The sequence below is a fragment of the Anopheles ziemanni genome, chromosome 3, assembly GCF_943734765.1.
Source record: "Anopheles ziemanni chromosome 3, idAnoZiCoDA_A2_x.2, whole genome shotgun sequence".
In the NCBI taxonomy this organism is placed as follows: domain Eukaryota; kingdom Metazoa; phylum Arthropoda; class Insecta; order Diptera; family Culicidae; genus Anopheles; species Anopheles ziemanni.
In genome coordinates this window covers 44,862,996-44,885,393 of record NC_080706.1, presented here as the reverse complement: position 1 = coordinate 44,885,393, position 22,398 = coordinate 44,862,996, and the positions used below count along the sequence as shown (strand labels likewise).

At 43.3% G+C, this 22,398-nt stretch overlaps 3 protein-coding genes across 3 annotated transcripts; 2 read left to right on the top strand and 1 right to left on the bottom strand.

The window, feature by feature from the left end:
- The first annotated feature begins 2,245 nt into the window (after positions 1 to 2,245).
- Positions 2,246 to 3,657, top strand: LOC131284840 (beta-1,3-glucan-binding protein-like). The gene is made up of 4 exons (XM_058313699.1): positions 2,246 to 2,393; positions 2,476 to 2,570; positions 2,640 to 2,794; positions 2,862 to 3,657. Exons 1-4 carry the CDS (start codon positions 2,246 to 2,248, stop codon positions 3,655 to 3,657), a joined length of 1,194 nt encoding a protein of 397 aa, XP_058169682.1.
- Positions 3,658 to 6,584: 2,927 nt separating this feature from the next.
- On the top strand, positions 6,585 to 7,978 carry LOC131284839 (beta-1,3-glucan-binding protein-like). The gene is made up of 4 exons (XM_058313698.1): positions 6,585 to 6,666; positions 6,733 to 6,821; positions 6,888 to 7,042; positions 7,182 to 7,978. The coding sequence occupies exons 1-4, from the start codon at positions 6,585 to 6,587 to the stop codon at positions 7,954 to 7,956; spliced, it is 1,101 nt and encodes a 366-aa protein (XP_058169681.1). The 3' UTR covers positions 7,957 to 7,978.
- A 4,606-nt stretch (positions 7,979 to 12,584) lies between these two features.
- Positions 12,585 to 13,088, bottom strand: LOC131284837 (keratin-associated protein 21-1-like). The gene has a single exon (XM_058313697.1). The coding sequence runs from the start codon at positions 13,086 to 13,088 to the stop codon at positions 12,585 to 12,587; it is 504 nt and encodes a 167-aa protein (XP_058169680.1).
- Positions 13,089 to 22,398: the final 9,310 nt, after the last annotated feature.

Here is a 22,398-nt window from a genome sequence, read left to right as displayed (position 1 = left end):
ACAAATTGTGGAAATGAGGCTATCTCGAGTAGATTTAAGGGATTACAATAAGGAAAACACCATAACCAGGGACCTTAGTGCGATCCTTACTTTATTACTATTATAAGACATTGTTTGAACACTTGTACACTGGAACGACTCATTAAAGCGGGTTTTTAACCTACTTAAACAAGCTTGTCTGGCGTTGTATACTCATTACAGAGATTGCCCGCTTTTTTATATTCCTCTATACACGTGATATCTTATCTTGGGATGCTTTTTAGCGGCAAACATTTTCTGCAGTACATGAATGACCGGGGATAAGGAATTTCTAGAACAAAGTTGGAAAGAAAGAATTCATATGATATTGGATGGAGCCAGAATCTTTTCACAGTAATTGAAAGTATTGGTAAAAATAATGTGTTATTCAATGTGGGGTGATGATATATTTTTCATTAACATAACTTTATTTTACTCTTTGTTTAATGTAATGGTATCGATCGCGCCGTCTAATTCCCTGGATAATAAACTACTTTACGTATATTAAAACGTAAAGTATGATTGGCTAATAATAAATATTTATTTAATAAATAAAAGATAATTTTTTAAATTATTTTTAAGGTTTTGCCAAAAAGGGTGCATGTTTTATGCAATCCATGCTCGGATCTTATGAGTTGAGGCATTTAAAGTTTTGTTTACGCATATGTTTCTCATTCGACACGAAGTAGTTCTCATTTTTTCTTGTTACAAATGTTTTTCAATTGCCATTAGGTAGACTACAGTTTTTTATGACTTTTCAATTGGAAAATAATTTACTTTCCTGCTTTATGTGTTTTTGTTGTTTAGGGTTTTCAAATTTTAATTGATTTTTTTTTATTTTAATTGCATTCATTGATGGCATAAAGGCAAACAAAATGCTCGTGGTTAAAAGACGTTCTCCTTTCGAAAGATGATTAACTAAACCTATCAGCTCTACTTAACGTGCAATGGATAATAAAGTGTTTTCATGGTTTGATTTATATTTTTGGTTTTGATACACATTGAACAAAATCATTTCACAAATGATACAAAATCATTCTTGAAAAAAAGTGTTTTGCAGTGAAATAGCAATCGAAACAAATACAGAATTAATATAAAATTAAATTTAAATAAATAAATAATAATAATAATATCAAACTAATCACAACGAAAATATAACATACTCCTTTTTAGTAGATGGAAGAAATGGAATAATCTAGCATGAGTGAAGTTGAATTGCAATCACAAATGCTATTTTTATTGTAACAAAATCAAAGTATAAAAGGTAATACAAAGTTGTATCAAAATAATTGGGTAACAATGTTTGTACCTACACTTACACCGAGCACGATTTTCCAAGGTTTGAATGAAAAATAACTATTGCAATAATATTCGTGGACACCGCATTAAGATTAATAAGAGAAAAAGAAAAACATTGAATGCTCTGGAAATGGGATTTAGATTTAATAAAAAACAATTACTGTCTTTTAAGTCCAACACATAAACTACCATTACCGTGCGTGTTAGATCAAACGTTCTAGTCGTTTGTTGATGGCACAATAACACCATGCCATTCATGGTGTCGCTGATGTGGCTGACGCCACACCTGATGGAAACATAGTTTTTCATTTCCCAACGCTTATCATTCGTCATCTATCACAGTTTCCTCGCATTACTCCCACCGCCCTCCGGTGGTAGTCAATCCAAATGCACACCAAGTGCATCGCATGGCATCCGACACGGTCGAGAGAGCGGTCTATCATCGAACCGTGGATTCGCATTGGCGTAACTACCGGCAGCGTGACGGTTTCGATTGCCATTGAGACGAGACGCGGCTTGTGTTTCCCAATGACCGATGGTAATCTTGTTGTCGGGCCACCCCTCTGTCAACACAGTCAAACTTACGGCAGTTCGACGACAGCCCAAAGCCATTAGGTTTACGGTTGCCCTAACTTTCACACTCCAGCTTGGAGCTACTTCCGACTGCCGTTGGGGAGGCATCGTTGACACGCCGCGCTGATGGACGAGATGGTCGGTGCTGGTCGGTAAATCAATGCCCAGCAAGCATAATTATGTTGTAAATCTAGCCAATATTCACGATCCGTCACCGTTCGGTTTCCCACGTTGAAGATGGGAAAAGAAAATGGAAATCCAATGTACCACAATGTACGGCTTGGGAGGTATAAAAGTTCCTCGACGCGATGTCAGTAATGACAGTTTAGTCACACACTACTTGCCGCTACCCAGAATGTTCTCCCGGTCATCACCAGCGGTGTGCCTGTTGGCGTTGGGTCTCTGGATCGCAGTCGTCTCGGTGTCGGGTGGGAAAACTAGTTCCAGCTCAAAGTGCCAGGAAAAGTCGCTTACGACTGCGAGTGGTACGAAGGCACCATCAGGTAGGCACGGATTGTTGCTAGGACAAGGAACATAGGCGTCCTATTAACGAGGGCTAATCTTGACGGCATTTCCATTTCGCAGGTCCCTTCTGTGCGGGCGATTTGATATTTGAGGACACGTTCGATGGGTTTGATCTGGATACCTGGCAGCATGAGAACACACTGGCCGGAAACACGGTGAGTAGGGTCGGTTGGATCGGTTTCATTTGCCATTTATCGCTTCGTATCGTGTGCCCATCTTCACAGGACTCGGAATTTCAGTGGTTTACCAACAACCGGACGAACTCGTTCGTTAAGGAGGGCAACCTGTTCATCCGACCGACGCTGACGGTGGAAGAGTTCGGTGAACCGTTTCTACGCTCCGGTGTCCTCAACATCCACGGTGGATCGCCGGCCGAACAGTAAGGACGGTGGTTTGGTTCCAATTGGTTCTTTAATTTGTACGTGTCCTACATTGCTCCACTTCAGATGCACGAAACACTCGCCAGACGGGTGCGTCCGGGCCGGGTCCCTCGAGCAGGTGCTGAATCCGGTCAAGAGTGCCAGCATCCGGACGGTGGATTCGTTCGCGTTCAAGTACGGTAAGGTGGAGGTGAGTGCGAAACTGCCGGCCGGTGATTGGCTTTGGCCCGCCGTCTGGTTCCTGCCGAAGGTGAACGCGTACGGCCGGTGGCCGGCGTCCGGCGAGATCGACCTGCTCGAATCGAAGGGCAACCGGGAGCTCATCAAGAACGGCATCAATGTCGGCGTCGAGCAGGTCACGTCGACACTCAAGTTCGGGCCGAACGTCGCGTACAACTCGGCCTACGCCGCCCCCGGAACGTCCTTCACGCGCAACTCCGAGTCCGGCAAGGGCTACCATACCGGGTTCAATCGGTACCAGATGGAATGGACGCCGGACCACATCACGTTCAGCATTAACGACATCGAGACGGGCACGGTGAAGGTCGGTACCGGGTTCTGGCAGAAGGGCAACTTCAATCTGACCGCGCCCGGACTGGACAATCCTTGGCGGTATGGTAGCATCATGGCACCGTTCGACCAGGAGTTCTACTGCAAACTATCGGTGGCCGTCGGCGGATCCGATTACTTCTCCGACGACGACATCAACCCGACGCGGAAACCCTGGCAGAACGGGGCCCGCCAAGCGATGACGGACTTCTGGAACGGCAAGAACGAGTGGCTGCCGACGTGGAACCTGGACGAGACGGAATCGAAGGATGCCTCCATGCAGGTGGACTACGTGCGCGTGTGGGCGCTCTAGGGACGCGAAGGCAGGCGAATGGAACTTGTCGCAATTTCCATTCCCATCCCGATTGCGATTCCATCCGACGACGGGATATGCTGCCTTCGCAAGGAGGAACAACAACGGGCCTACTCCACTGTTGGTGGTATCGAAATTTCCCCGAAGGTGCTGCTAAGAACCTGTGAACCGATAACGGACTCCGTAGATATGGAATTTAGATTACATTACCGTTAGGATTTGTAGTACGCCGGCGGATTACGGCAGTCACCGGTAATAAACCAAGCGCATGGAGCATGAAAACCTTTCGGTGATTTTGAATTATTGAACAGCGTCATGAAGGGGAAGTGGCTTTGCGAGATGAGATTTTCTGGGAGTACCAATTTCAACCAGACAATGGCCAATCTTGTTTTTCATCAGCCGTCGCCAGGTCATCAGACACGGCGTAGTGTGGGAGTGATTTTTAAGCAACACATCGGTGCACTTGTGGGAAATGTGGACAAATTGATTGAAGTATCAGACGCACCAGACGATTCTACGACAAATATACTTTCAAGGTTACGGTTTAGTTATGCAAATTAAAAGTCTGGCTGAACATTAGTTTGCGGGAAATATCCATTCATAGGCTAGACTTGAAAACTGCACATTACGCATTACCTTTCTAGTTTATATAGTTAATAATATAGTTTTCTTTTACGATTATTCACTATTGATAAGGAATTTATAAGAAATAAGTTTGTTATAAGCAAAATCTCACATGTTTACTGAAGGTATCTATAATGAAGTTTTTGATGTAGTTAAAAATAAAACATTTTTTTCAATGAGAGCGTGGAGCATAATAATTGTTGAATGAAAATTTTGCAATCAAAAAAAGAGCATTCAATAAAATAGGTAATATTCTACAACGGGTTCCAACCGGTACACAATTTATTAAATTTTTCACACAATTTAAATAATTTTTCAACTGGTGCTATTTTGCAAAAGTTAATTAGGTACCAAGGGCATTGGATACCAAAATGAATCTGAGGGAAAAGGTGTAGGGAAAATAGTTTGAGGGAAAGAAAAATGCTGTTTTGTCATACTCATCAATTTTATTATATTTTTATTACTGGCAGTATAAACCAGCGTCATGTGTTCTATATAACACCATATAACGAAGGTTCGAATAACGAAGCGTGTTGTAGCACGTGTTGAACAATCCTGCGTGTGTTGGAAAAATGTAACATATTTGCACGTCATATAAAATCTAAATTAAATTCTCTGTGATTATGTGTTTGTATATTCAATTCCTTAATTATGGTACAATATTAATCAGGTGTTCAATAGTCACGCTATTGCGCTGCAGCACACGCACACTCCAGCGATACGGTGCAATGATCCCCAGGTTAGAAAATGGTTTTTACCCGCACTAAAAACATCCTTCGCACCAACACGGCACAAATAAAAAAGAACCTGTGACGAAAAAACCTGTTTCCCTGTTTCGTTTGCCGTGTCGCATAAGCATATACGGCGCCCTGCATAAACTGTTGCAATATGATAGGGGGTTTCATAAAATGGGGGATTTCCATGGGTTGGAAAAAACCCCCCAATGCTTTTTACTAGTACTCCATTCATCAGTACCGATTGCCGTTGAGTCAGCGTTCTATTGGGATAATTTGGTTGCGCAAACATGTATTCGGATCTTTACAAATACAAAAAAAAGAACCTACAATGCCGGCAATTTAACTCAATATACGTAACTACGGTTTGAAGGTTAACTGCAGCGAGAACGAAAGGGAAGGTAAGAGAAAATAAAATACAGTAAAGTTTGCGCCATTGGCAATCAAAGTGGACTGATAATCTAATGGTCTGAAATATTTTTTAGTATAGTTTTCATAAGGTCCAGTTCTATGGTAGGTATTTGAAAATTCAAAAAAGAAGTTTTACGCTTAGTGATAAATATTGAAAAAATTCTAATTTATCTAAATAAATTAAGCAGCCCTAAACAAAAATAAATTTTTGTTAAAAATTCCTTCTATTACTAAGAGCTTCCCGGGTACAAGCAAGCGTCCACTGTAATATAGAATTTTCAAAAGAGAAAAATGAAGACATAAAAAAAGAAAGCTTTATGTGAGGCGGCAGCACACGCGGAGGCTGTGGGAATTATGGTTGAAGCTTGGGGATGGCGTGATGCGGCACGACTTTGATACTAATCAGTGAATGAACACCATCGGAGGTAAAACGGTAGGTTTACGAAAAAGTCCTGCCCAGTTGGCCAACATTCTCTAGCGGGTGACGAATTGAAACAAAAATGTGTTAACAAGTAGAGCAGGGAACTGTTCTTTACGTCGTTTATAAAATAACAATTATGCGTACAAATTTAGCCGTTTTCTCATCCATGATCGATCACGAATGATCGTTTATGTTTAACGGTTTTGTTTGAAATAGGGGAGATCCACCCTTTTCGCTGTCATTTCAAATCTATCACGAAACAGCTAGTTTACGACTTCTACCGAACAAGTTATGAGATCGTTCCGCCAAGAATTTCTCCCGAGGCCATGTGCTATCGCTATACCAGACAAACAGAACTTTACCAACAACCCAATCGACGCGCTGTTCTGATGTGTCCGGCTATCGCAGGCGACGACCCGCGCTAGAACTTTGCCCGTGAAAGGTTTGCACAACGAGGTGGTGGTGGTGGTGGTTATCGCAGAGGAATAACAACCAGTTTGTTGACGAGAGCGCATCTGGATCCGCCGCACCGGTTTTGGTCAGTTCCGTGGAGAGTTATAAAACTTCGATCGGCGCACGTCGTTGAACTCAGTTGCGCTGCATTCGTCTCGGTGTCTGGTCGATCGTGGACAACATATTTCTGATATTTTTACCCCCATCGACGTGTTACGGTGGAGCGATAGTGTTAGATACGTGATAGAATAGACGATAACTATAGAGACGATTGTTGGTAAACTATGAAACGTCTAAGTTCGTTGATAGTCGCATCGTTACTTGTGGTAACAAACTTAAGTGGCACTAAGGCCGATCCGACGACTACAGAATCTACATGTGTTCCTTCGGTAACGACGGCCAGCGGAAGTCTGATCGATCGTGGTCGCACTTTCTGTAGTGGAGAACTAATCTTTGAGGATAATTTCGACTTTTTCGATTTCGAAAAATGGGAGCACGAAAACACGCTTGCTGGCGGTGGTGTAAGTTGCCTTTATTGCAAATCCATCCGCGGTTCTAAGGTTCTCCATTATTCTCCTTTGTTGTAGAATTGGGAATTCCAATGGTACACCAACAATCGGTCTAACTCATTCGTCGAAGATGGCTCCCTCAACATTCGACCTACGCTGACGGCGGACCAGTTCGGGCTCGGTTTCATGACATCCGGCACACTGAGCCTGCAGGGCAACTATCCCACCGACCAGTGAGTGTCCTACCAGCGTGAAGTGATTAGCCTCTGCAAAGGGTCCCGAATTCTCGCGTGTTTTGATTTATCAGCTCGTGGGACATGCTGTTCCTGGTCTTATCGCTGACCGTCTACTTTTGTGTTTTTGTTTCTTTAGCTGCACCAACGATGCGTTCTATGGCTGTGTCCGGGTTGGCAATCAGCAGCACATCGTAAATCCGGTCAAGAGCGCACGCATTCGTACGATCAGTTCGTTCAACTTCAAGTACGGCCGGGCGGAGGTGCGCGCCAAACTGCCTACCGGCGACTGGCTCTGGCCCGCCATCTGGTTGCTGCCTAAGCGTAACGTTTACGGAAGCTGGCCAGCGTCCGGTGAGATGGATCTGATGGAGTCACGCGGCAATGAGGCTCTGATGCTGGACGGAGTGCAGATCGGTACGCGTCAGGTCGGACAAACGTTGCACTTTGGACCGGGACCTTCCTACAACGGCTACCCGACCAGCACGCTGACCAAGAATGCCGTGCCCGGGCAAGAGTTCAACCGGGACTACAACACGTTCGGGTTCGTGTGGACACCGGATAACATTACGGTCAGCATTAACGGTGAAAACTTGACCACGATCGACGGTGACTTCTGGAAGCGTGGTGACTTTGCTCGGCACAATCTCGAAAATCCGTGGCGCCACGGAACGCCCATGGCACCGTTCGATCAGGAGTTCCACTTCATCATCAACCTAGCGGTCGGTGGGGTGGCTTTCTTCCCCGACGCGGCCACCAACCCGGGTGGTAAGCCGTGGAAAAACAATTCACCACAGGCGGCCACAGACTTCTGGAACGGGCGCACACAGTGGCTACCGACCTGGAACCTGGACAAAGATGGCGGCAAATCGGCATCGCTCCTGGTGGACTACGTTAAAGTATGGGCCCTGTAGGGGTGATGTACTGTGGTTTTGTGATGTGAAAAAAGTTTTGATGTGCAAAACTGTGAATAAATAACTCAACAAATAATCCAACTCATAGCAATGTTGCTTAGTCCGCCACTATACTAAACATGTTACGCGTTACTGCTGTTTAGTTGCGTTGCATTTCTTGTGCTCTCGCCGAATGCGAATGTTTCATCATTTCGGACTGAACATTTTATTTTAATTTACATTAAAACAAACAAATGATGCTAGATGAAACGGCCACCAGAAGGGGGTTTATGATGGAATGCAGATTTCTTTTATAAATCTAAGGTAGCGTAAAGTAACGTGAAAATAGAAATTTTCAACCTGGGCAGCTCTAGAGATCTTTCACATTTCTTTATTCATGTCCAATTTCCAACTGCATGCTGTTGTATTCCTTCTTTTCTCTGTAGAAGGATATCGTAAGATTTTTCTTGGGAAAAGATTCTTACATGTTAAGGCAAATAATTGCGATAATGTTTTTCAATTTCAAAAAATAATTTCTCAGGATTCGAAAACTAGCAAAACAAAATTTAATTTTAGAATCTCTAACGCTTTATTAGATAACGTGTGAATTGATCCGTTGTTTGCAAGTTTAGTTTGTATGCAGATATTACCACTCTTTTTATACTATTATTAATGACTGTTAAGGTTAAACTCTGAATCCGTTTATTTTATTTTAAATTTTTTTGACAATTTATTCACTCACTTTAATTTCGATATCGAACTGCGTGCGGTCGGAAACAGTTTAAAATGTGTTTCCGCCGGCATTTGGTGTATCACCTTCACCCTGGGTTTCGAGAGCGGCGTGTGGGCTCTTGAAATTAATTATTCGTTTCGCCGGGTGCTAATGTGAGTACGTTTTAATTAGCGGATAAACTGTTCCATAATTAAATGTTTGCTATGAACCGCAGCAGGTCAGCTCGACACGTGACCACGGGCTCGAGTGTCGGTTGGGTATGGAGGGCATCTAATTAATTCCACCGGAACTAATCGATCTTCAAAGCGTTTCTCAATCGAGTTGCGTCGGCTGTCAGGTCTGGCAATGATGGAAGGGGTTGAAAATAACTGACAAAACTTTCAAGATGACAACTTAATACAGTGTGCATTTGTTCGGGTGGTGAATCCCACAGCGAGCGCCGGAAAGGATTACCGTTAAACGATTGTTTTATCCACCGCGCACACCATCAATAACCGATAAGCTTCTAAACCGACCAAAAAACTTCGAAACATCGACGTCTGCTGGTTTCCTTTCTCCCACTACCGGGGAGAAAAGGCGAGTCATCCGGGGACTCTATATGTTCTATGTATGCTGTGTTTATGTGTGACATTGCACCATCAGTCACTACGTGCGAATGCTGATGGATGGCCACCCGCGAATGTGAGTTTCTCCTGCCTTCCCTCACCGTCCGAGCCTGGGTATATTGAAAAAGTTTTCCAATAAACTTTCCAGCGCCCCGGTTTCGGTGGGTGGAAGTCGCCGGGGGATTTTGGCCTTGATTGGAGCCTTCCGGGTCCCGTTTCGGACCAACAACACCAGCGGGTGGAAACAGGTATAGAGTTTGTTGGATCATCGTGGGTTTTTTCAAGATAAACTATACAACACTTCCGGGTAATATCATTCAGACCAATTCGATATCTCGCTGAACCACTGCGTTCTTGGGGTCGGTTTGAAATCGTCATGGGGGCCGATGCAGGGTTCGTTTGATTTATGAAATTCGCATTCGGAGAAAGAAATTTACGCCGCTTTCGTCGCTATCGGAATGGAAGGTTTGTGGAAATCGCAGAAACCCCCCTTCACACCCCACAAGCTCTAACGCGCATTCCGTCGGAGCAAAAGGACGGCGAAAATCATAATTGTGAGGCCACACAAATGCCACACAGAAAAACCGGGTGCAAGACGGAGTCAGGACGCATGGCATCGACGAAACAGTTGGATGGTTGCAAAAAAAAAGTATCGCAATAACTTCAGAGAAAACTTTGTCGCCGGTGCGCCGGGCGAAGGAGAACTTCGAGGGAAATTCTATTGCTACCAAATTGTTGCCGAATCTTTCACCCCGGGCGGAGCCACTTCGCTAAATTCTTTACCCGGAAAAAACATTTTCTTTCGCCGTTTCGGTGGCAAATTTTGAAAAATAACTCCTTCGGGAAGTTTTCTGGGCAGAGCACCGGACGCGGGGCCAAGGGGGAAATAAGAAAACCAATAGCAACAAATAAGCGAGGGACTATCAATCTAGGTTTCGGTTAACACGACCGAGAAAGGGCGCACAATTTACTGCACACAACCGATACCGATCCGGGAAACCGCGGCCCGTTTCGGGGTGTTTTATGTATTGCGAATTTATTTAATATCATACCTTTCATTTGCCCCACTAAAAGGGGAGGGGGGTTGAGAGTGGCCAGAAGCGAGCCGAGTGACGATCGGGGATCTGATTTTGTTTGGTAAAAAGAAAAGAAAAAAAAATACAGGCAGTTCCAACCCGCAATCGTTTGCTTGAATTTATTTGCAATCTTCGGCACCGCCACACTTGGGAAAATTGTTGCGCATTTTCATCCCGTTCGCTGGCCACTTTCCGCGCTCCGTCCTAAATTCCATCGTTGAAGCTCGGAATGGCACGGGAAACATTGCTTTCCAAACGTGCTACCATTTCTCGGCCACGTGGTGCTTGGGTTTCAATTAGGCAGAAGGAAAACGGTTACCAAAAGTTAACGGTTTTCTGCATCACTGAGGAATTGGGGAAGTTTTACCGCAGGCGAGCTCGGGTCGTTGTTGTTGAATTACTTTCCAATGGGACTGAGCGAAGACGGGGCGAAGATAGCGCTAGAGTTCCGTTGGAAGGGAGCGAGAATGATAAAATTTTAGAACATCCTTAAAAGAATCTGCGCTATTTTATGCGATGCGCCATTGCGCGGGCGTTGTTTTGCTTGATTAGTGTAGGGCAAAAATAAAGTGCGATCAAATAAAATTTTATTTCACTCTATTGATGGTTCCCGGAATCCAGGGAGTAGCTTTTGTCTTTCGGACGCTCGAGCCGTTTGATCTTTTCATCCCATGCTCTAATTTGTTGTTTTTAACGAGAAAGTATAAATAAGTTTATGTTCGAATTTGAAACTTTTATTGTACGTATCTTGGCGTACTTAATTGGTTTGTAATTCATTTGCCACAACGAATGGATGTTTAATTGAAAGGGCAAAGCGAAGAAGAATCATGTTTTATCTGTGACTGTACAGTTATGAAGTTAAAGCTATAAAATAAACTTTACAGTTTTATAAAGTAAAGGATAATTTCATCCTCTGCAATTTCAGTATTATTTTATGGCTGAGTCTTTTACGTTGACTTTTAATACTTTTTAGCTGTTTATTTTTAAAATTGTTGCACTGTTCTTTCTGTTTCTTTGGTTTAGTCAGCTGATTTTTAATCAGTCTTGTTTGTTCCTATTCTGCTAATCTACTTACGATAACTAGGCACCTTCGAATCAGATGTGAAGTTTGTTTCATTAAAACAAGTCCCGTATTGTTTTTCCTTTCTTCCTTCCGTTGCACGCGGAAGTAGCCACGAGGTTGGCTATAAATCTTACCTGTAATTAACGATGCCACGTCGTGACGGCCTTCCCGTCTTTGTGGTTCCCAGAGAACCCAACGTTCGCTCGTGACTGGGGCATCTTGACAACAGGTTTTGTTGAAAACAAACGCCGGAATAGGCTGGAATAATGTTCAGTCCAAGATAACATCTGCCTTGGCCAAAGTGAACCCATTGCATGTAATCCAGAGTCCTGGGGAACACTGAGGTGGTTTGCTTGATGTACAAAGTTGATGCTTTTTATAGCCGGTTTTTGTTCTTTTAAGTATCGGAACTAAAAGGTACCAGCGATCCACCCTGAGGGATGTGGAACGTGACCGGTTTCTTGTCGAGTGGCTCAAAGCGAGACGATCGTGAAGTAAAATGAGTGGCAATTTCAATACTAATTTAATTAAATATCGAGAAAATAACGGTACGTGGAAATATACATTTGGATCCCAAAACTTGTGGAAGATGTCGTACAAAATATCATGCTGAATATTCAAAATATTAATGGCCGGAGAAAATCTTTTCCAAACTGTGTACACTCAAGTGTTATTATGTTGAAATCATTGAATGCCATAATAATAATAAGAGATTGATTCATATACAAGAAAACAGTCTTTTCGTTGAATGTCGATTCTAAGTGTCAAAATGGTGGAAAAGAAAATGGTGGTCCTTACTCCAATCTACCGCAGATTATTCTTCCTTGTAGCTTTGCTTTATCCCAGGTTCACACCGTTGTACTTTGCTTGAGAAAAAATAGCAAATCACGGATTAGAATGTAACAGTTTAATGAATTACACCCTTGTTAGTTATGCAAAGTAGTCTTTTTTGTTACTCTTTTTAGGTTTGAAATCAAACGATTCTTGGCGATCAATTTCGTGTGTTGTAAATTAAAGTAAAAATTCAGGTTGAATTTGTTGTCAAATAATTTATTTGATGTGATAAATTAATCCGTACTATTAATACTGCTTTTCAGTTCGAACGCAACGTACACCGTGTAACATGAAAACAAGAAAGAGAGACACAAATAACTTGATGGTAACTAGGACCTCTAGCCGAAGAATCCACTACTGTATCCCGATCCGTAGCCGTACTGGTATCCGTTGGCATAACCTCCACCGTACGGCCCTCCGAAACCTCCACCGTACGGCCCTCCGAAGCCTCCTCCGTACGGTCCTCCGAATCCGCCACCGTACGGAGCACCGAAGCCACCGCCATAATGTCCACCGTATCCACCGCCGTAGTGTCCACCGTAGCCACCACCATAGTGTCCCCCGTATCCGCCTCCGTAGCCGAACTGATCGTACGGATCGATGCCGACACCACCACCGATCAGTCCCACGCCGATACCGATTCCACCGAACCCAAGGTGACGTTTGTTACGGTCCGCTTCCGGGTCGTTCGCGGCACTCGCCGGCACTGCACTTTTGCTGTCTACCGACTCCAACCGCGTTGCACCCTCGGAGGGCCTCTCAACGGCTGCGGGCGAATTCTGGATTGGCACGGCGAGCGCCATTCCGGTGGCCAAAATCACTATCACGATTGTTCGCAGCATCACGTCTATCTGTTTTGGTTCTTTCCGTACTCGTACGCGTTCACTTCCGACCGTCTTGGTCTGCCGTTTCTAGCTGGTCTACTCGAGAATTCCTTCCGATGGCTCTTATTTATACGACACGTCAAAAGCAGTTTCGCAAAGTTGGGCGAAATTTAAAAAAAAAAAACTTAAAGCACACGGCACGACCCAAAAACCTTGACAGGTGCCATGTTGACATTGGCTGTTTCTCGTAGCAAAGCACCCACCGCTGAGAACTGTGATTCCGTTCGTTTCTTGACGGTCAATTTCGCAAAAGCTTCATTTTTTTTTGTCTGGTAGGAACTTCACGACGTCTTTCGGAGTCGAACCGTTGGCTTTTGGTGACCTTGCAGCGATGATCTGTCGCGCTTCGGCGAGGAGTGTCCAGCATCCGACCGCAACTCGAAGTAACCGTCGTGGGGTAGGGGAAGACTTTAGCATACCGAGTTCACTGACTGCTCAAGTTGTCGTCGGCCATCCCCCCAGCGCATGTTGGTGGGATGGATTAGGAAGAATGAATAAAATAAACGCCTCCCGCGACTTAGCGACCGGAACCAAATGCTGTGTCGGTTCGCTCGATGCCAGCCGAAAGCGGTTCACGGCTAGATCGAATTTTAGGCGGAAACAAATCTCTTCCGGGTTTCGATTCACAACATCTATCGATTCGTCGAATGACTCACACGTATCCGCCCCCCCCATAAGCAAAGAAATAAACCGGTCACAAACCGGTTCCTCTTCAGACGCGTCTTCGGAACACGATGAATATCAAACAGCCGTAAAGAAAACCGTTCTATTCGGTCGGTTTTAGCGACGCGTTTTGTTTGCCAACTTTGCCGTTTGGAATTCCCCGCTGTTGGTGATGAACTGTATACCGTCAACAAAACATATGCTAATTTCTGACGTACGGTATCGACGAACGATAAGCGGATGGTGTTATTTATGTCCAAATTGACCATGTGTGCGAGCGTCGTAAGGAATGGGTGCGCCATAAGCAGAAGATCTACAGAGATTGGTGCTTGGAGAAAAACAAACTCACGTTAACAAGCATTTATCATCTGTTTTCATATTAAGAGTATATTTTTATTGTATTTTAGTTTTTCTTAAATCAGTTCAATGCTAAATTAGTTCTTATTTCGCATTTCGTTATATACATTTTTAGCCTGAAATATCGACCTCAGACTAATTATTGTTTTTTGACCATTTGCAGATCATATCATAATAAGGCAGTATTTTTTAAATGGGAAAATTTCGATACTGAAAGTATGATGCTTTTCTTGCAGTATACACTATGTAGGGATTGAGCCGAGCTAAATGAATTTATAGAATAATAATAGTAAAGAACGAATTAATCGAAATTATAAACGAATGGATTTTGAATGCGACGTGGCGAAAAATTAAAAAGGATATCATTCGCTAGATAGTTGGCATTGAAAATTGGAAGAGCGATGGCCTACTACTGAACCGAGTTGGATCCGCATATTGAAAAAGATGGAACAAAGTAGACATTGGCAACCAAATGGATTGAACCATCAGACTTGTGATTGATTTTGACAAAAGTGGTTGGAGAGTGTATAAAGAAAAGAAGCTGAGAGAGGAAAAATAGTCGAATTTTTAATTTAGGGTTATAAAACTTTCATGTGTAAAACAATTAAGTTAGAGGCACACCTCGCTTTTGTCACATTTCCTCGTTAATTTTGTTAATTCTAATTTGTACGATCAAGTGCAGTGAATAATTCGGTACGAAAAGTTGATGCGGTGAGTTTAAAACCATTTTATCGCCTTAAAAGACTAAAAGTTAAAAACATTTTTAAACGACTTTGTTCTGTGATTCTCAGCCAAAACATAAAACAAGTTTAAAACGACCAAATGTTTCGCAATTTAGAACCAAGCGACAAGCTATTCCTTTGTTTCCTGTCGCTAGCAATAAATTATTCTTGAACCTGTTTGCATATTGCATGTCAAAAGGTTCCAATCGAAAGGGGCAAAACTTCTCGCATCAGAACGCAAATGGTGGGTGAGAAACAGCATTGATCCGTGTCGTCGCTTTCCTTCAATGGTCCGTGCCGTCAACACTCACACGGAACAGCGGGTTCCGACCATTACTTGCAATGCAAACACTTCAAAACTAAATTAATCACAGTTTTCGATTAGTTTTACCATCCCGACCGTCCATTTCGCCCATTCGCAGTTCGATCGGGCTATTTCGTGTTCTGTTATTGTACGAAACTTTTTTATGTTCTCCTCGTGAATGCACGCACAACAGGTCAGTTAGAAGCTTTTGGGATTGTTTCCTTTTGAAAAAAAAAACAACCTCCACAAATTAAACAAATACTCATCCCTCAAAACACGGCCATCCATCCATACAGAACACAATGGCCGGTTTTGGAGATCACTCATCGGCACTTTCGTTCCGTTCAGCCATGAAATCGAAATCCTTCCTTTCCTATCCGGTTTTTTTTCGTTCGTTTCATGGGAATTTCATGGGGCTCCATGATGCTCCAATCCAGCCCCCTTCCAGCCATCGGTGCCGCGGAAAGTTAAACGAGAAATCCTACTACCACCGTTTGTGAAGAGACTGCCTTCGGTTGATTAGGATTTCGAGTAACGCCCTATCGCAAGTGGCCACCCTTCGGAACATCAATAACATGAGTAAATAAAAATGGCATCAGACAAAAAACATCATCAAAAAATTCTCGTAAACATCACCCGGAGTGGACACACACACACACCCTCTTTCTCTCCATTACCTTCCGGAAGTGTACATACTTTGGGCCGGTTTGCTCTCGGCCACTCTCGCCTTAGCGGAACGGAAGCGAACGCTTGTTTACGGTTGTTTACTTCGAACGTGTGTGGACCGGACCCAGAAGGGACGCGCTGAAGTGCTACCGATACTCGGGCACACAAGGTGCCGCACGAGGGCGATTCCATCGTTCAACTTTAACGCCTTGTTGGCATAAATTACGGCTCACGCTTCGCTTCTGTGGGCAAAGGCAAAGAGGAAACTGCATGCAGTTGCGGATCATAGCAACCTGCTTGGAGGTTGGATCCATCAGGCCTGAGCGTCCCGAGGTTGAAGGTGAGATTGCACTGGAAAGGTCCTCTCAAGCCGCCTACTTTGTTCCACCGTTTGGAGTGCGTTATATTTTAAAGGATGTCGATGGTAGCCCAAGCAAACGGAGAAGCACCATGTTGCAGGGAATCCCAAACCTTTCCCCCAAAGAGCCCTTCACTGGGCGACGGAACTGGGAGCTGGGACGCTTTTTCTTATGTCCATGACAGTAAAATTGTTTCATCTTCGACGAAAGAGAGCGCTCGGGTGCAAATGGGGTAAATGTCACGGCATGTCCTTCGGTTCGAGATTGCCTTCACTTCTCCCGACACGAATGAAAGGGCACATTGTCAACGGTGAAGCGATAGACCTAGCGGCTGGACCAGTACTTGCACTGTGGTAAACAGCAGGGAACGATCGCAAGGAGCCGAGACGAAAAGGACACTGATCGTAAATTCAAATTTTAAAGCTCACAATATTAATACTACTCACTCAGACTTGGTTTGTTGGCATGGGGTTGTGCGTTGACCACCCGGTGGGACCACCCGGGAATGGACTCCATCGTTTGGCCGAAGCTTCTGCTTGTCACGTTTGTTGTGCTGTGTGTTATTTCAGGACGGAGGCGAGATCTCTAATATCGTCTCTCAAGCTTTCATCGTCTCCGGTCTCCGCCCGCTGGAGTTTTCCGGAACATCCTTCGATAATTTCCGGTAAGTGTTCTCTACCCTACCACCAGCGTTCCATCAGCAATTACCCTTTCGTTCTACTCCTCACCTATCTCTCTCTTTTTTATGTTCTTTATCACTCTTTGAAGGAATAGTAGCAAACGCCTCGGAAAAGCTTTGATGATGCCACCGAAGCAACACCACTGTTCGACAGCGTTTCGGCAACGGTAGAAGCTGAACTTGGAGCCGTTTGGGGAAAGTGGTTGGCTTCCGTTTGACTTTCGGGGCCCCGGGGGGTGGGGCAAATCTGAATCAGGCCCCCGTTCGCCCGGCCGGGACTGGTGGGTCGTAAATCAAAGAATAGTTTTAAGCATTACCTGAACAACCGGAACAACACCCGGATGACGAACGGGACGCCGACGGACGGCGAGAAGCCGGTGAGTTGTGGCCGGTATTTACCTTCCAAAATGGAGAAGTGTGTTCATAAATCTTGGCCAGTGTCGTATAAATAACCGAACCGGTCCGGGTTTGGAGGGCTCGATTGAGGAGGAGAGACCGGTCACCCATGTGGATGCCGGAGGATGCAGGAAAAGCGAATGGTGGGTGTATTTCCATATTCCCGATTTTTTCTCCCCGGGATGCCTCCGGTTTGTTTGTATGTTGATGTGCTCCACGAGAGCAACATTGTGCGTCTTTACCGTTCGTGGATGATGGTTTTGCCGGCGGGGCAATCCCTTGGGATGGGGGAAGAGCATCGAGTATCCGTACAAGGGAATGGATTCAAATGTACCTCAGTAAGCGACCTTTGGAAGGTGTTGAATATAGTTTGTGTGCTTGCGTGTGTGTGCTTATGTTTTGTGGAGGCCTAGGGAGGCACATTAAAGTCGTCAGATGGGAGACCGGAGGACCGGACCCGGCAGGATTGGGTTACTTTTGCATAAATCATACGGTTTTGAAGTTAATTGAAAGAACCTTGGGCACATGCAGGGAATGAAAAGCGCTACCGGTTGTGGTGTGGAGGGAAACGTTTCAGTAAGCGATAGAGGTTTTAATGGGAGCTTAAATTTTCCTGTCTTCATCTAAAGCCTAATCCTTTGGAGCAATGGGAGACTACGGTGCGGTATGGGAAAATACATCCAAACGTATGCCGTAGTCTTCCCTCTCTCGTCTGCAGTTTTTGTTTTTTTTCTGAGCTTTTATGTACCGTATCACATTATTTATAGGACGGACCCAAGGATTCAAGTAATTGTTAATGGAATAAATGAATAAATTCGCATAAAAAACATGTTTCAGATATTTCAAAATATATTCTTCAGCTTAAATTTTCGCTAACAGATGTTTCGTTTCAAAAATTTGTTGAAGGCGAGCGAAATCTTAAAAAATAATCTTAAGATTTTTTCATAAAGACTAGTTCAGAAAAAAATTGATTTAACATGATGACTTTTTTATTTCCAAACGGAATGCTGACCGAATTCCACTTCATACGGATATCTTTTAATGACCCGATGATTTGCACTTCATGTATTCCATTTATTCACAATGGTATTTAGGTTTCTTTGTGATAATGCTTACTGTTCATTGATGGATTGCCCTGTGAAGGCCCATTGTGCAACGAATTAAAAACTAACGTGATCGAATGGAGTTTTGAGTTCATGACGATTCTGAGCTGAATTGTTTTCATTTAATTCATATTATAATTACTATGAATACTTTTACTACAACTCTTCTATATTACGGTTTAGAAATGAATTGCTGCTACTTTATGTTAGAGTTAATCCTTAGAATTAAGCTCCGTGTCCGGGCCGTGATGTTGATGTTGATGTTGAAATAAATAAATAAATTTAATAATCCCTTTTCAGAAATCTTTCCCGATTTGAAACATAGGTTGATGAGTAGTGTAGAACAAAAAATAAAAGAAGGATCATATGTTATGAGCAATAGCTAACGTGGTTTCCGGTTTCCCTTGTGTTTAATGTTGTGTAACGTAAGATTGCTAAATGGGGATCAACATATTGTTGTACATCTTGTTGAAACAAGAATCGTTTAGATAGAGATGGATATGTTTTGAGAACTCGTGTAAATAATCTTAACCTTGAGTTCAGGCATATGAGAAATTTATGAATTCATTTTCGGCGGTTACAAGAGAGTTATATAATAAGTTCCCACCTATCAAGCTGCCTATTACTACTAGTAAAAAGACGCACCCCATGTTAGCAGGTGGAAAAGAATTACCAACGACAAATAATGAAATACAACTTTTAAGCCAACCCGTTGGGTCGTTGTTCACACCCTACCCATACGGGGTCGGGACGGTCCTAAATAAGAAAAATTAGCATGTTACACCTGGTCGGAACAGGCTCGGTTGGGGTGTCAAACTTTCGGTACATTTTAATCGTAACCGCGTACGGCTGTACACACCCCGCCGGGGTTCTACTTTTCCGGCTCAAAAGGTGAGACATTAGTTAAACGCATAATTTTATCACACGGTCCAGTGCGCTCCCAAGGCCGTCCTCTAGACTACCCACATAGGTTTTGGGTGAAAGTTTCCTGCTCTCAAAATCTGAAAAGGTACGAAGGGACCACACCGTCCGCCTTGGAACGTCGAGCCCGAATGACAACGGGGTGCAGTTGACAGGGGTTTTGCTAAAAAGGCTTCATTGCAGAAAATGAAATCCTTTCACCGATGACGTTCCCCTTGCGTGTCGCTTTCGGAAAAATGTGGGTCCTGCTCATAAATTGGTTTCTGATAAGGGTTCAATTACTCCGGGGAGCATGAAGCGGTACAGGGGTCGATTCTTTGGAGTTCGATTCCGCAAAACCCGGGGTATGCTTCGACACGATGATGGCCTCGATTCCATTTGTTCACCTACGCAAGGTAAGAGCTGCTGGGTCCCGGATGTGCCATTGTGACTATTAGCGTCCAGGGAAACATGGAAAAAAGGAAAGGTTCTGCTACCTAACTGCTAAGGGATTCATTTAGCAAAAACATGGGGCACGATACGATGCAATGTTTATGTGGCAGGTATGCTTTACGTCTAATAATTTGTTTGCGATGCCGAAACCAGAAAATCTCTGCTGGTTTTGAGCAATGCAAAGAAACATGTTCAGGGCACTTAATAATTTGTGAAAGTTATGCATATATATGGTTAAAAAAGTCTAAAAGTTAAAAAAGACCTTATTTAAACTAAACATTAGTTTTTTATCGTTATCGTTTGATTTCCGAAATTTTTTAACAAACTTCCCTTAGGTTTTTACATTATCGTTTGTTGTTGTTTTGACATTATTTTATTCGTTGATTTGCTAGTTTCGTTGTTGTTTTATCAAAACTTGTTTTCATATCCTTTTTGTGGCATCTTAATGTTACTTATTTTGTTGTACAATATTTCCTACTTATGTTTTACAAATCCTTTCCATTATAAGAACCTTATTTTTACTGCAACATAAATTCACCTGAACGATAGCTGGATCCAGCAGTTTTCCGAGGTTTGGTTATTTTCTTTCCAGTTTTTTTTTTTGCACTTTTTTCCCTTCTTTTGTCCGTACAGCTTTGATTAAAGAATATACTCCCAAGGGAGCATGCTGCTACATTGTTCCGGAAGCACTTTGCGCGCGATGCATATGACGGATGCATTTGCTTCCGTGTTGCCATGGGCGGAACACGCGGTAAATACCCATTTTAATCTAAAGTTTTCTAAACGGTTGCCCTAATTGGCCTCGTCCCTCGAGGCCACCAGATGGAGGGTTGCTTGGTGGTGTGCCTGGTACATCAATGTTTTGTTTCGATTATATTTCCCAGTACGTAATACGTACTTTCAAATGGGCTCTTACTGGTAATGTATGCGAGGGAGTATGTCTTTGCATTCACAGAACTGACTGACGACTAAGCCTTTCTCTAACCTTTTCAAATCAAACCAAATAGGCAACAACGATATCATACGAAATTGGTGTCTTTTAGATAATATTAAATATTGCTGTGGAAATATTAAGATTCAATAATTGTTTTTAAAACACTTTTTTGACTCAACTAAATAAAGCAGTTTATTAAACATTAAATTTTTTGGAGCAATGACAAATACATCAATATTTACCTACGTCGAGCAAGGAGAAAAAACCATGCCCTTAACGTCAGGGTATTTCACCTTTCATCTTTTTCATCTTTTCCACAAAATGGACAACTTGGGGACATTTCAACACGCCTAAAACTTTTAACGTAAATTTGCCCTTCTTGCAATCTCGTTCCGTAATCGACATGTCACCGATTAGACGAGGTAATTTACCAGCAAGTCTAAGAAGTGAGCAATTTTGATGTTTTACCGATCAGCGGTCCCCCGAAGGATCAAGGAAGGACGTGAAGTCTGGAGAAGAAAGGCCGATTCGAGGACTAAAATAAACTCCGGGTGGCAGGACGGACTAACGCCACCCCTTAAAGTGTCCGCCTTTGGTGATCACTACCACCACCACCACCCAGTCTGCCATTTCGGGCACCCATCAATCAAGCGCTATCATCGTAAATGGCTCGTTCGATACAATCTTGACATTTTGCGGGATAAAAGAGTCCCACTTCATCGGGTGGCTCCCGAAACCCGCGACATCAATTATTGCGTGCGGTGGGAGGAAAAGTGCGTTGCCGGGAAGGCAATCTTATTTAAGGATACATTGGCAGGAGGCAATGGGAGAAGGGTGGGGGAAGGTGGGCAGTTAGAAAACGTTGGCTTTTGAAACAATGATTAGACACGGCGCAGCTGTCAGATGGAACGTTGGCAAAGCCAGTCTGCTGAAGACGTTTGCTCATCCCTTCGACCGATATCGATGCGTTTCTGTGTTCCCTTAAACTTAAGCGCGGACTTTTCCCGATTTTTCTTTTGCCAAACATTGGCGGATTCGTTGGGTGTGTGGATCGGGAACGCTCCGTCATTTGTTGATCCTGGTTGCTGACTGAAAACAAGTAAAATGATGAAAAACGAGCAGTCAAGCAAGAGATTGATTGATTCCTTTTTGAAGGCAAACTCTGAGTGGCTATTGGGCTTAGGCAAGTATCATTCGCCATTTTAAACATGGTTCGGGCTCGTTTATGTCAAAACGTCACAGGCAATGTTTGTCCATGGTAGGCACGTGTATACACAATATCAAAGTAGTATATGTCGTTAGCGTTACTTACTTTCTTATGGCTTTTGATTAATTTGAATACATTTTAAAGGAGAAAATGACTAGTTCAATCTTCTGCAGGATACCAAATGTTACTTAGATTTATTTGTATTTAAGGTCTTTTTTGTGAAATGCCAATTCGCTATCTTATTTTTCAAAACTCTAGTACTACTTAAACTTAAATTTAACACCCTTCTCATTGAAATATATTTAATTGTTACGACCAAACTCACCTTACTTTGATCTAAAACTTTTACGGCTTCAAAACTTTCTTTTCTCTCACGTAGTTTCTTGCTCGCTGTACAAATATCCAATCTGGGCTTTCGGGTAAGAAAAACAACACCAACGGTTACGAGTCACCGAGCTCGTTGCAACAACATTGGGCCTCGTCTTTCCAATGGGGTAACGCTACCGGTTCGACGACGAGCCCCAA